This window comes from Glycine soja, chromosome 1 (assembly GCF_004193775.1).
Source record: "Glycine soja cultivar W05 chromosome 1, ASM419377v2, whole genome shotgun sequence".
NCBI lineage: Eukaryota > Viridiplantae > Streptophyta > Magnoliopsida > Fabales > Fabaceae > Glycine > Glycine soja.
This window is the reverse complement of record NC_041002.1, coordinates 50715074-50728294: the sequence shown is the minus strand read 5'-3', so window position 1 is coordinate 50728294 and position 13221 is coordinate 50715074. Positions and strand designations below refer to the sequence as shown.

Genomic DNA, 13221 nt, shown 5'->3' with positions numbered 1-13221 from the left:
GGTATGACATTGATTAAAAAATTAAAAGGAAAAATATTTGTGATGTAAATCATAAGAGTATAAAAAAAAATGTAATTTTGCTCTCTTAATAAAAATATTTTTATTTAAGTTTTTTAATCAATAATCTTAGGATTTGGGTTAATATTTGTCTTTTAATAATTGTTTGTATGAAATGCTCAATGTGATATTCCGTTTGTTTGAGTGTGGTAGTTAGTTCTTCTGCATGCACTTTTTGTCAGATTTCATGCGGATCGGAGAATTCAAATTGTTATATGAAACAAATCAAATCCGATTCTATTACTAACTGCATGGCTTTGGTGTCATAGATTTAAAATTTGGCTGTTCAGTTTGACCGATTAGAGTGTTGAAAAAATTAATTAAAACTGGATAAACCTGTTTAAATCAATTCTTCCCAAAAAATGACATTTTTTTAATCTTTTAAAGGAATTTTATTACAAAATATTTTTGATAAATAAATAATGACTCTTGAGACAATTTTTCTTAAACATTAATTTATATATATTATGAAATTTTCATCTAAGATATTTTTTATATTAATTTAAAATTTTACATAATTTAATTTATATAATTTTTATTTGTATTGTTATGTAATATAATAAATATATACATTTAATTATTAGATTTGCTAACTTGTACTCATTTTTTGAAATGTGTGATATGTGATATATATTAGATTTTTATTTTTAATCTCTCATAAATTCTTTCTTTTTTATTTTATGATATTTGAAAATTTTTATTTTTAATTTCTATTGATAGAACGTGCCTGTTAACTTTTAAAAAATATAACTTGTTAAGAGTTTCAAATGTGAGTATTTATTTTAAATTTTAAATTATAATTTATGACAATTAAATATTTCCAGAATCAATTATAGGAGGAAAAAAAAATCTTATTTCGGTTTCCCCTTCCTCATGTCCTTTTAATTCAAATCAAACATAAAATCCCAAATACAAACATCATCAGAATCCCAGATCTATAACCCATATCAACAAGTTCAAGTTTAGTCCTAATATACATGTAGTATCAAAAGGGTTATGCAACTAATACATGAAATAGGTTGCAACACCGATCAAAAAGAGATCAAAAATTCAAAACAAATATTTATATTTATCCTATTACATCACCCTCACACCCATAACAACCTTCAACCAGCATATCAAAAATCAAACAAGTGTTAATAGTAGACCCCCATAGAACGTGATGCCACACCACCACCAAAGGATGACCTTCAGATCACAAAAACAAAATATAAACTCAGATTCAAATCAAAATTCAAACAATTCCAAATTGAAATCAAAATTTTGAACATGACCACCGGATCAAATTCAAAGCACAAATCAAAATTTCAAATAAAAAATCTCAAAATCACAACCCAAAGCATAAACCAAATTTCTTCCGACGAGCGCACAGATCACAGCGGAGTCGGAATCACCACCATCGGCAGTGCGCGACCTAACCACGACCAGCGGCGCACGACCACCGGGTCGCCACCCCAACCTTGACACAAACCCCACCACCATAAACCCAACAACCCAGACCTAGAAACACAACCTTTGAAGGAAGAGTGATTGTTGTTGTACTTGGAGAGAACAAAAAGGAAAAAGAGAGCGGCCGGAATTCGCCTTCGGCAGCGGGCACAGTGGTCTATGGCAATGGGTTCAGAATAAGGAGACCGAATCCGCCATATCCAAGGCCATATCTACCTTCATGAGGGACGCAAGTTGACGAGGGGGTTGCCGGCGGCGTCATCGATCAAGACGTGGTGGTGCAGTCTTGGGTGGAGGATGTCCCAGATCTGGGTTTTGAGGAGAAAAATCACGATCATTTAAGGGAGAAGAAGCGGTTCTGCTCGACGCCTGAGACTGAAATTGCACCGACGACGACGAGAAGGTTCTGCACGACGCCGGAAATGGTGGTAAGGGAGAAGCCTTCACAGACGAGGCTGGTTCCAAAGGAAAAGAGAGAGATGGGGTCGTTAGTTAATACTAATCACGGAGGCACAAAATAACCCAATAAAAACTCGCCACGTCAGCAAGGGAAGTGACCCCTTTTGCATGTGCATTGTTATTGTTTTAATTGACTTAAAGCATTTTACTTGGAAAATCTCAAATTAGAATCTTAAATTACATTTTCGTAGATTTTATCATGTCACTAAATCTTTTAAGATTTAAGCTTTGTAATAATAGATTTTATTTTGAAATCTTAAATAATTTTTAATAGAATTCACGTAGATTAAATAATTATTAAATTAAATATAATTTATTAAGTAATTAAATATAATTAAAAAACAGGTAAGGAAAATAAATTCTAAATATTAAAAAATAGGAAAGTTGTTTTTAATGTAATATGATGCTCTTGAAAGTGCAACCATAAGAAAAATAAAATATCACACTCCTCACTTTAAGAAATTATAATATGGCCCCTCACTTATCCCTTCCTCTTCTCATTTTCCCATCTTCTTACTTAATCTTTTTCTTCTCCACACCCCAACAAAAATTGATGCATGCCAAATGTTTGTCCTCTTCTCCGCACTCCATCTCATATCCGTTTGTTCTTGTCACCACGCCGTCAACAATGGCCACCGCATCGACCTCCGCGGCCACCCTTCCCCTTCTGCAACCTCCATCCTCTCCTCAGCCACCCTTCCCCTTCCCCTCCAAAATCTGTTAATCTAAGAAAAAAATAATTTTTTTAATGTTATTCTTGGGATCTTCACGGTTCTTGTAGAGGATCCGATCTTCCAAAATGAAGATCTTTCATTTTTCTATAGTGGGAGATCTTCAAAGAACAGATCTTCCACACCAACATTTGAGGTGAAGATCCTACAGTACAGTTGTTCTTCCAGTTCTTAAACCGCAAGAAATTATAATTTAACTCTTTAGATGATACCGACGATTTTTTAACCATTGCAAATCGTCTGTTAGGAATCGCATTATCACTTAAATGACAATAAAAACTTAACATAATTTTTCAAGAAACAAACACAAAATAAAAATTTATTAAAAAATAAATGCAAAATTCAAATATACATTAAGAATGACGAATATATTTTATCCTAAAAAATAAGTATACATTAAAAAAAAATTGCTTAAAGGTTACACTCACTTCTTTTTTTCAAAAAATTTCAGCAAATAACACTTTGCATGTATTTTTTATAATTTACTAAAATACTTCTAAAAAAGCAAGTATATATTAATAAATTCCATTAGTAATTTACCAATTTAACTTTTAACTTTGGTTCAATTGTAATTGAACTGATTAATTATGAACAATTTGAAAACGTCGATTGATGTCATGTAATATATTGTTTTAAATTAACAATTATTGTGGTGAGATATGAATGAGACTACCTAAACAAAGCTTGTAAGTAATTTAACACACCGTTCAAACTCTGACCAAAAGAATATTTTCCACTTTTCTCATCACATGCAAGATTAATTGGATGCAACAGCACACTTGCGACGCAACCAAGTTAAGCGTTTATCCTTTTTGAGAGACAAAAATATCTCCCTTGCATTAGGTTTGTCGAACAGCTCTAAAGCTGCAAAATAGAGTTGTTGATCAACACCTTGCATCAAATCTAAGTCCCTAATACAATCAGCCATGCTAAATCTAGCAATTTGTTGCTCTATGGCAGCTGCCCTCATCTTTGAAGCAGATGCCATCTCAAATATGGCATCTGCAATAGCATCATCAATTCCTTTACGCCCTCTTTTGCGGGTAGAAATCGCAGTAGGTGTAGTAGGTTGAACTGTTTGAAGATCATTAGCATCTTCCTCGTCCTGGGATTCTGAAGAGGACTCCTCTTGGTGTGTGTTCAAGGGCTCTGGACAAGGAGTTGTATAAGTATGTTCACCCTTGGATGCAGCGAAATATTCATGCTTGCCGTTGGTTGATGGCTCAGAGAATATTGTGCAAAGTTCCTTAAAGATTGAGCAGCCACCGGTTTTGACAGTCTCAGCATCAGGATGTTTCTATAATTTCTTAAAAAGTTAATCAAGTATATTTATAGAGCACGGCTAACAGCTCATGTCTGTGATAAAAATACTACAGTCTATAGTAGAAACTACAAAAAATGCTAGTAATATAAACATTCATTTTGACACCCTCATGAAATCAAAGTTGGTCTCATTATTTATTGTGTGTTTAGTTATACTTATTAAGAAAATTTGTTCTTTTCTTTCTAATCTCCTAAGAGCTTTAAAAAAAATACTTTATCCAAAATAATCCCAAACGAACACATGCTTAGAGGGTTCCGCATGGATTTTAATACTTTACCCAATAAAGAATGTGGTGTTAGCATTCTTCTAAAAAGTAACAGGGTTTCAATTCAGAGACGGATTATGCCACAACATTCTCAGATTGTTAACTTACTTATTCCACATTTTATCATTAAAATGAAAAGCAAACTTTTGGAGAATTTCAAGTTAATCTCAGAGGGTTATCCGGCTACTCAGCTTTATCTTCAGCTTGGTGGAAAAAAAACAAATTAAGAAACATATTTTTCATAAAAGCATTCATGAATGTTGAGCCTCATTAGTAGCTTGTTTGGTCCAAATATTTGGAAGGGAAAAGACTCAAAGGAGGTAAATATAGGGGACAAAATCCCACAACTCCCAGTTTTTGTCTCCCCTCCAATGTTAAGGAGATTAAGAGAAGGGAAATACTTTAAGTTTATAGGCTGTGCTAATTAAATTATCCTTAACTTGAACACTGGAGTTTAATGACTTTATTTATCTACCATGACAGTATAATAGTAAAATACTTTATTTTTCCTCCCCTCCTCTTATAAATCAAACAAGTTGTCCCACCACAAGAAATTATTGTATAGTCGAAGATCACCATGTGTCCAAAGTCTCGATCAATCTCCACGTGACATACAGTTAAGTTTTTCAATTTAAGAAATAGTTAATAAAACTCAGAAGTCACATGGAGATTGGCCAGGACCATGGACACATGGTCCTAGACCATACAATAATTTCTCATTCCTCTCCTCCCTTTCTTTAAACCAAACAGTCTATAAAGGAAGGTCATACTGACCATATGACCAAAGTTTCTTTTTTCAACAGCACCATATTTTGATATTTAATTAATAACAAAATAAAAGATAAAGGAACATACCTTGATGTATTCAGCCCAAATTTCATCATTAGCTGTTATAGATCCTGTGGCTTCATCCCAACTAAAGTCACTTTGATCAAGAATGGACTTTACAATAGTATACTGCCTCCTCAAGACCGAATATCGGTTTTTGAGTTGTTCCTTGTCCCATTTCAGACCTGTTTTTTTGTAAAATTCATCACAAATATATTTCCATGCTTTCTTATTGAATAAATTGTTATGTTTATTCCCTTTATGTACTTGATCAACCATCAGTGCTGCAAGTATCTTGGTGAGTGATGTCGTCCACTTAGCCCTTGACTGTTCCTGCTGCTGAGTTTCTAGTCTTCTTGATCTTGCAAGTTGGCCTGCCATCTATAGTTTAATGTACATAAGTGTTTGATAAAGAGGGGCATAAACACCTACAATACCCATGCACACACAATTCTATTTTTTGGCCATAGGATTCTAAACTCTAGTTGAATACGGCTAGCAATAATTAAAAGCGCGTACTGCATAGAGTGGTGAATCAAAAAGTGCATTCAACACAAAGCCAACACATTGACAACAAATGAGAGAATGGTTTGCAGTGGTGAAATGGGCAGCATAGCAAGCAAAAAATCTTGGTACGAGGAAGACACAAAAAGTCAAAGAAAACCCACAAAGAAGTATGATTCACTGTGCCAGCAAGCATACCAAAGAGCGAAAAAGGGTAAAGACAAACTTTGTATCATTCAGAATAAGGGGAAGCGAATGTATTTCAGTATAGGCATTTTATGTTGGTGATTTCGATTATTGATTCACTAATTGCATTTTTATAAACCTTTTCGAAAACCCTAAAGCAGAGGGGAGAAGAAAAATTTACCTACGAGAAAACCCGATCTCTCCTATTAAGATTGATTGATCCTTCGTTGAGATTACAACAGAAGAAGAACAGAGAGAGAATCCTTGAAAACAACCCTCGTCTGCCACGAAGAAAATTCTAAACAAGGTTAGGCAAAGTAAACGCTTTATTGATTAGTTTTAGTTTCAATGATTTAAATTATCCGTTGGATAAATTTTAAGAAATTATAATTATTAAAATATTGTTTAAAATAATAAAAGAGTATACATTAATCAAATTATCTTCAACAAAAAAAACGTTAATAGAATATATTTTTCATAAAAATATAAATTATTTTTATAAAAATTGAGTAAATACTATGTTTATAGATTTCCAACGGATATTTTTATTTTATTATTGATTTATGTTTATAATTTTTATGTATAATTGATTTAGGTATTATTCATTTTCATTTAATTATTTTATTATGTGTTATTAAAATATTTTATTTCCTTAAATATAAATTAATACTGTCACCTTAAATATTTTAAACAAGCATTCATTTTATTATTAGTATAGATATTTTTATTATATATATTTGTCACAAAAAATCATATAATAATTTTATCTTAAAATCTACTAATAAATTAAATTTTTGAAATGTATTGCATTTAAAAAAAATACTTTTGGTTCGTGTAATCCTAACTAACGAGTTGAATCGAACAGTTCATGAACTTTAATTTAATTGAATTCGAATTAGAAAAAAAAAAATATTTATGTCTAGCTTAACTCATTTTGAACCCTAATAACAATGATAGCAAAAGAAAGATTTAAAATTCATATGCAACTATATTTTAACTTATAAATTTAATAAAACAGTCAAAGTGTGTAGCACAACACAAAAATGCTAAAAGTTATACCCAAATATTGATGCTTACAACTTCAATTATGAAAGTTTATAATTAACTTTATAGAAAGATAAATTATAAAATATATTTTAAAATAAGTTGTCATGAATATTATATTAAACTTTAAAAATATATTTATATTTTATAAATAAATTAAATTTGATTACAACCAAGCCAACCTTAGATACATTTATCTTGGTGTTAAATTATCACAAAGTATATCCTTAAATATGTTTATATGTTACATAATAGTTTTATATAGGTCGGATTATAAAAAGACTATTGTCACATAAATAAATTAGACTCAAATCATATATTTTTATTTTAGTAAAGTCTAACTTAGCTTAGTTTATTTCTATCTTTACTCGTGATTATATAATTTAATATAAAAATAAGTAAAAAATAACAAAAGCTCAAAATAAATGATCACTTAAACTATTGAATTTCATTCATGAGAATGCAATTATATTAAAATCCATGGAAGAGATTTGTCACCTTAATAGTTATATTCAACTTGATATAAATTATCTAGTTAAATGCATTTCTAACTCTCAAATGTTATTAATTAATAAATAGTTTAAGTAGCATCCAAGATGACTTATTTTTAACTTCTTTTACCTTAAAAATAAATGCCCGCTCAAAATTCTCTTTATATAAAAGTTCTTAAAATATAAATAGTTTAATTAAGTAACTTGCTCTTTTTAAATTAAGTTATGCATCCTTATATTTTTATCAAGTTTTCAATTAAATTTCTAAACTTTTTTGTTATTTAATTGGTTCTCTAAACTTTTTCTTTTCAATTGAAACCTCCTATTTGATTATCGTTATAAAAAGTTAACCATAAAACATCTAATTAGAAATATTAATGGTAGTATGATATTTTAACATTGTGGACTATGTTTTGAATATTGAGACAATTATGATAAATTTATGTAAAATTTTATCTATGTAATCAATTCAATCTAAGTATTTCTTTTTAGTCTCTTAAGTTTGTTATTATTATCATGATTATTATTTAACAAGTTTTTATTTTTATTTATAGCATATGTTTTAAAATAATATTTTATTTATTTATTTTTATCTAAAGGTGATCTCTACCAAACATGCACATGATAATCACTTTCCTTACCTAACCCCCCGAGTCATGTTTGTGTTCAACGAAGACAGCCACAGGCGCAGCATGTTATTGATGGCTTCCTCACTCACCAACCACCAAACCACACCGTCGCACCCATTCCATCGCTGATTCCTCCAATGGCTTCCACTACCACCACTTTCTCTCTTTCTCTCCGCACCAACCAACAAACTCCATTCCCCAAACCCTCTTTCTTCTCCAATAACAACCATCTGCATTTCAACTCTAATAATTGGGCCTGGACCTCTGTTTCCACTGCTCGCAAGTCAAGGATATGCGTCACTTCCTCTCAAGTTTTGGATTCCTTAGCAGCAAAATCCGAACCCGCTCTTCCCACCACCGTCGAAGTCGATTTGGGTAATCGGAGCTATCCCATTTACATCGGATCCGGGTTACTAAACCAACCCGACTATCTCCAGAGGTTCAACAATTCAATTTCTTTAACTTTTGTTTTCTCTTTATTTTTTCATGTTATAATTTCCAATATGTCTGTATGTGGATTTATACTTACTCAATTTTCAATTCATAGTGCAATTTGTAGTGTATCACTGTATTGTATCCTGGCTCTGTTTGGGTAAACTTCTTCATGAGTACTTACAAAAGAAGAAAATAAGAAAGATAGAACGAAATGAAGTTCTCTCCTCTAAGCTAAAATCAACTTATGCGCCTCAACTTTTGGAGACGTTGAATAAAAGAGCTTCTATACAATTTAAGTTCATAAGATGATTTTAGTATGTGGAGAAGTTCAATTCAATAAAACTTTTTTAATAAGGCATGGATTTTATTTCTTGTTTAATATTTTATTCTTAAGTGCTCTGTTCTCACTGTTGCAATAGGCATGTGCATGGAAAGAGGGTCCTAGTTGTAACTAACAAAACGGTTGCGCCACTTTATCTAGACAAGGTTGTTGATGCTTTGACAAGGGGAAACCCCAATGTTTCTGTGGAGAGTGTAATTTTACCTGATGGTGAGCAGTACAAGGACATGGTATGTCTCATGCGTTTGAATTGGCTGTTGTTTTTATTGGCACTTTTTTGAGAATTGTATAAGAAAGTGTTTGTGTGTTCAACTGATAGGATACTCTTATGAAAGTCTTTGACAAGGCCATTGAGTTGCGACTAGACCGGCGTTGTACGTTTGTCGCTCTTGGTGGTGGTGTGATTGGCGACATGTGTGGCTGTGCTGCTGCTTTGTTCCTACGTGGTGTTAATTTTATTCAGATTCCTACCACTGTGATGGCCCAGGTCTTTTGCTGCTCTTTTAAAAAATTATTTTCATGATATGTGTTTATTAGACCTTTTGTTGCTCTGGCTAATGTTAATGGTTCTAGTCTCTGGCTCTCTGCTATCTATGTTATCCCATTCCCTGTTCATTGGGTTGTGTATTATGTTCCCAGGTCGATTCTTCAGTTGGTGGCAAAACTGGGATCAATCACCGCCTTGGGAAGAACCTGATTGGTGCCTTTTACCAACCTCAGTGTGTGCTAATAGACACGGACACATTAAATACGTTGCCGGATAGGGAACTGGCATCAGGGCTTGCAGAGGTTATAAAGTATGGGCTCATTAGGGATGCAGAGTTTTTTGAGTGGCAAGAGAAAAATATGCACTTATTACTGGCAAGGTAAATTTTTAATTAAGTACTGTGCTGTAATAAGCTAATTTTCTGGGAAAGTTATGTTAAAATATGTACTTTTGGCTGGAAAAAGTATCCCAAGCTTGAGCTATATGACTTATCATTATTTATTAGCTCTGTTGCACTGCTACAGATTGAAATATCTGGTATGATACAATGCAATACTTTTCTTCAGAAATTTAAGATACAGGAATGGGTAATATATATAATAAGATATGTTTACTTATATAAGTAAAAGTAAAATAAAATAAAATTACCTACATGTGATTATCTATATTCAAGGTCCATGTGTTCCCTCTCTCTCAAGTTCCTATGTAATAATTGAGATTGGCAAATAGTGTGAAGATGATGGATATCCAAGACAACGTTACACTAAAAATATAAGTACTGATATATTATATGAATATCTGGACCAGATGCTAATATGATACTATTTTCCGATAACCTATACATGATAGATAATTAGTGCCACATACTATCTAGTTGTGTTGATCTATTTTTTTTTTTTTATCAAAATGTTGTGCACCTGCTTTCATAATGTCCTTCTTCTGTATTAGTTTTTACAAGTTAATGTCTTCCACTGCAGAGATCCTAGTGCAATGGCATATGCTATAAAGCGATCTTGTGAAAACAAGGCTGAGGTTGTGTCCTTAGATGAGAAGGAAAGTGGACTGAGGGCAACATTGAACTTGGGTCATACATTTGGTCATGTGAGTGATTGTATATGACTGGTTATTATCTGAGGTTGTAAAATTGTGATAATATTTATAACCTAGGTTATGAATTATTATGTGTTGATAAACAATTATAAAATTTCAAACATAATGGAAAAAAAAATCGAGTAAAATGGAGACAGATTGTTTGAGAAAAAAATTAGCTGTTAAGATGGTGTACAAGCTGATTTTAGCTTGTCCCAAATCAAATAGTTCCAGTTGTTTTGAAGTTTTTAAAGAGGATATTAAGAAAAATATGCATTATAAGTTTTTTTTTATCACTTTATTTGTAATGGAAGGCAACCTCAGACATTTGATTGATTAATCACTCATGCCCCTTTAATGCTATATTTTTCTGAGTTTATTTGTAATGACTTAATGAAACTTTCGGTTTCTTAATCTCTTAGGTTGTTTACATATTGTAGATCTTAAAATATAATGGTTAAATATTTAATAATCTTTATTTATTTGCTGTGACATCAAACTATTCCCAAAAAAATTGTTTCTGCATTCTCCTTTTCAGTAAATTTTCCTCTCTGATTTTAACTCTTTCCCGTGGCACTTATTTTAGGCAATAGAAACTGGGGTTGGCTATGGGCAGTGGCTTCATGGAGAGGCTGTTGCAGCTGGCACGGTATTTTTTTAAAAACAAAAATATCATGAATTGTACTTATATTTGTGTTTAATACTAAAGTCTATAGGTCTATTTTGATGAATCTGTATGCCAATGTACACAGGTAATGGCTGTTGACATGTCATATCGCCTAGGTTGGATTGATGATTCTCTAGTGAAGAGAGTTGGAGACATTTTAAAACAGGCTAAGTTACCTAAAGCCCCTCCTGAGACCGTGACTGTGGACATGTTTAAATCTGTCATGGCAGTAAGTACTGATTCTCAATACCCTTTTAATGTTCAGTTTGTTTTTATTAAGGCTTATAGTTTTTTTTATTTTTTATTTTGGTGTATTAGGTGGATAAGAAGGTAGCAGATGGGTTGCTAAGGCTTATCCTTCTAAAGGGTCCTCTAGGCAATTGCGTTTTCACAGGGGATTATGACAGAAAGGCTCTAGACGATACGCTTCGTGCATTCTGTAAATCCTGATCTTTGTGCTCCATGTTTCTATTGCAGCTTTATCCAATTCCTTTTAGTGAGTTTTTGTATGTTATGATAACCTCACTTGTATTTTTCTTATGTACTTTGGATGCCAACCATGGTCCCCATTATATACGCAAGAGTCTATTGCAAAGTTGTATTATTAGAAATTGAGGCATGATCAATAATTATCATTTGAGCATATATCATATTCTTCCCATCTTTTTTGTTGCTTACAACAATGCTGAAATCTATCGCTCTGTTGGTTTCTGTTTTGAGGGGAGGGGTTATGGTTAAAGTCAACAACCTGAACCTGATAGATGTTCAAAATAAATCTACAAACAGCGCATGCATTTCCTGCCCCTTCAGAAGCTCTACCATACAAACCAAGACAGTGTAAATAATCTCCTACGTTTAATTTGTCCTGCTTGTTATTCTGAAATGAAACTACTAAAAGCCTACCTCTAAATCATTACTAAAAATTCTGAACTGAAGGAGTTCCCCATAGTAAAGCTCTCTGGAGCTGCATGCAAGGCTCGTAGGTGACTCCGTTTTGGTTCCTTTGGCAAACCTAAATTCAGAAACAAAAGCACCTAAACGTGAGATTAAGGTGGACATCTATAAAGCTGAGTTGAGCAGTGTCTATTAAAAATTTGTGAGTGTCCAAGTCCAATGTGCCTAACCTTACTCATCAAGAGGAGCTTCCATCATAATACTGAGTTTTTGCAAAAGAATCTGATAAAATTTGTTCCGCCGTAATACTGTAAAAAAACATATAAACAATGATAATTATTTGTTTTTCTCTAAAACTTTGCTCCAAACCTTGGACAACCGTGGTTAAAGCTGTTTACCATACAATAGTTAGCAAACGTGTCATTCTTAGGTAAGAAACGTGGAATATAGAGGCCGAGAGGCCGTGTTTGGATTAGAAGATGAAAATAAAATATTTAAAAAAAAAATTAAAGTAAAGTGTAAAAGAAGTGAGTCTCAACTGTGTTTGATTATACATATAAATAATGTAAAAAAATTGAAAAAACTGACACTTTCTATAACAACACACGCTAAGTTCGGTAATCCAAACCTAGTTTTGGACCAAAAAATAACATTTAAATTTTGCAAAGACAAAAAATAGATAAAAAGAATTACAATAATGAATTTTAAACATTTTCTACGAGGATGAAAAACATATTTAAGCGTTTTTTAATTAAAATTATCAACACACATGACTTGTTATTATTAAATGTTTAGATAACATTTAAGGAATTTATATAGATTTTAAAAACAAAAGTGAGACGTGTGTACTTTCCTTAAATCTTAAAGGAGACATGTGTGTAGATAAAAAAAAAAAGATATATGTTTACTCCAATTAATTTAAGAATTTGCTTAACATCTTAAAACTTGTTTAACATTTTTATTTTATTTTGGAGAGTAATGTGTCTACATCAACCACTTTCAGCAACTAAAATAGTTGTTTAGAACTATGGATAATCTGAGGGCAACCTCGTGCACATGAGAGATTTCTCCTTTATTGGGTCACCTTGGTATGTTATTTCACATAGGAAAAATGGATCATATGACGAGTGGTATTTAAATTTGTTTATCTACTCTTTTGACAAACATCAATGTGTTATTGATTTAAGTAGAATTAGTTTGGGATCCATTAGGTTGGGATTCATTACGTAAGATTTTAAATTTAAATTTTGTGTATAGAAAAAAAATATAATTCAGAGAAAATGTACAATTAAAGATTGTCATTTAAATTTTTTAAATAAAAATTAATCATCATATTTGTTTT

At 32.0% G+C, this 13221-nt stretch overlaps 2 protein-coding genes and 1 long non-coding RNA gene across 3 annotated transcripts; 1 reads left to right on the top strand and 2 right to left on the bottom strand.

Moving 5' to 3' along the window:
* Nucleotides 1-911: 911 nt before the first annotated feature.
* On the bottom strand, nucleotides 912-2035 carry LOC114419663. Its single transcript, XR_003668276.1, has 2 exons — nucleotides 1392-2035; nucleotides 912-1245 (listed from the first exon to the last, which is right to left on the bottom strand). It is a non-coding gene; the product is annotated as an uncharacterized LOC114419663 (long non-coding RNA).
* Nucleotides 2036-3370: 1335 nt separating this feature from the next.
* LOC114419638 (L10-interacting MYB domain-containing protein-like) lies at nucleotides 3371-6115 on the bottom strand. The gene is made up of 3 exons (XM_028385372.1): nucleotides 5985-6115; nucleotides 5141-5494; nucleotides 3371-3993 (listed from the first exon to the last, which is right to left on the bottom strand). The coding sequence occupies exons 2-3, from the start codon at nucleotides 5492-5494 to the stop codon at nucleotides 3454-3456; spliced, it is 894 nt and encodes a 297-aa protein (XP_028241173.1). The 5' UTR covers nucleotides 5985-6115; the 3' UTR covers nucleotides 3371-3453.
* A 1840-nt stretch (nucleotides 6116-7955) lies between these two features.
* Nucleotides 7956-11635, top strand: LOC114419632 (3-dehydroquinate synthase, chloroplastic-like). Its single transcript, XM_028385359.1, has 8 exons — nucleotides 7956-8406; nucleotides 8822-8972; nucleotides 9062-9229; nucleotides 9382-9608; nucleotides 10207-10330; nucleotides 10905-10967; nucleotides 11071-11214; nucleotides 11304-11635. Exons 1-8 carry the CDS (start codon nucleotides 8105-8107, stop codon nucleotides 11433-11435), a joined length of 1311 nt encoding a protein of 436 aa, XP_028241160.1. The 5' UTR covers nucleotides 7956-8104; the 3' UTR covers nucleotides 11436-11635.
* Nucleotides 11636-13221: the final 1586 nt, after the last annotated feature.

Coding starts and splice junctions, on each gene's coding strand:
- LOC114419632 (XM_028385359.1), top strand. CDS start 8,105: ATGGCTTCCACTACCACCACTTTCTCTCTTTCTCTCCGCACCAACCAA. Junction 8,973..9,061: donor GTGAGCAGTACAAGGACATG/GTATGTCTCATG, acceptor TTCAACTGATAG/GATACTCTTATGAAAGTCTT. Junction 10,968..11,070: donor AGGCTGTTGCAGCTGGCACG/GTATTTTTTTAA, acceptor CAATGTACACAG/GTAATGGCTGTTGACATGTC.
- LOC114419638 (XM_028385372.1), bottom strand. CDS start 5,494: ATGGCAGGCCAACTTGCAAGATCAAGAAGACTAGAAACTCAGCAGCAG. Junction 3,994..5,140: donor TTTGGGCTGAATACATCAAG/GTATGTTCCTTT, acceptor AAGAAATTATAG/AAACATCCTGATGCTGAGAC.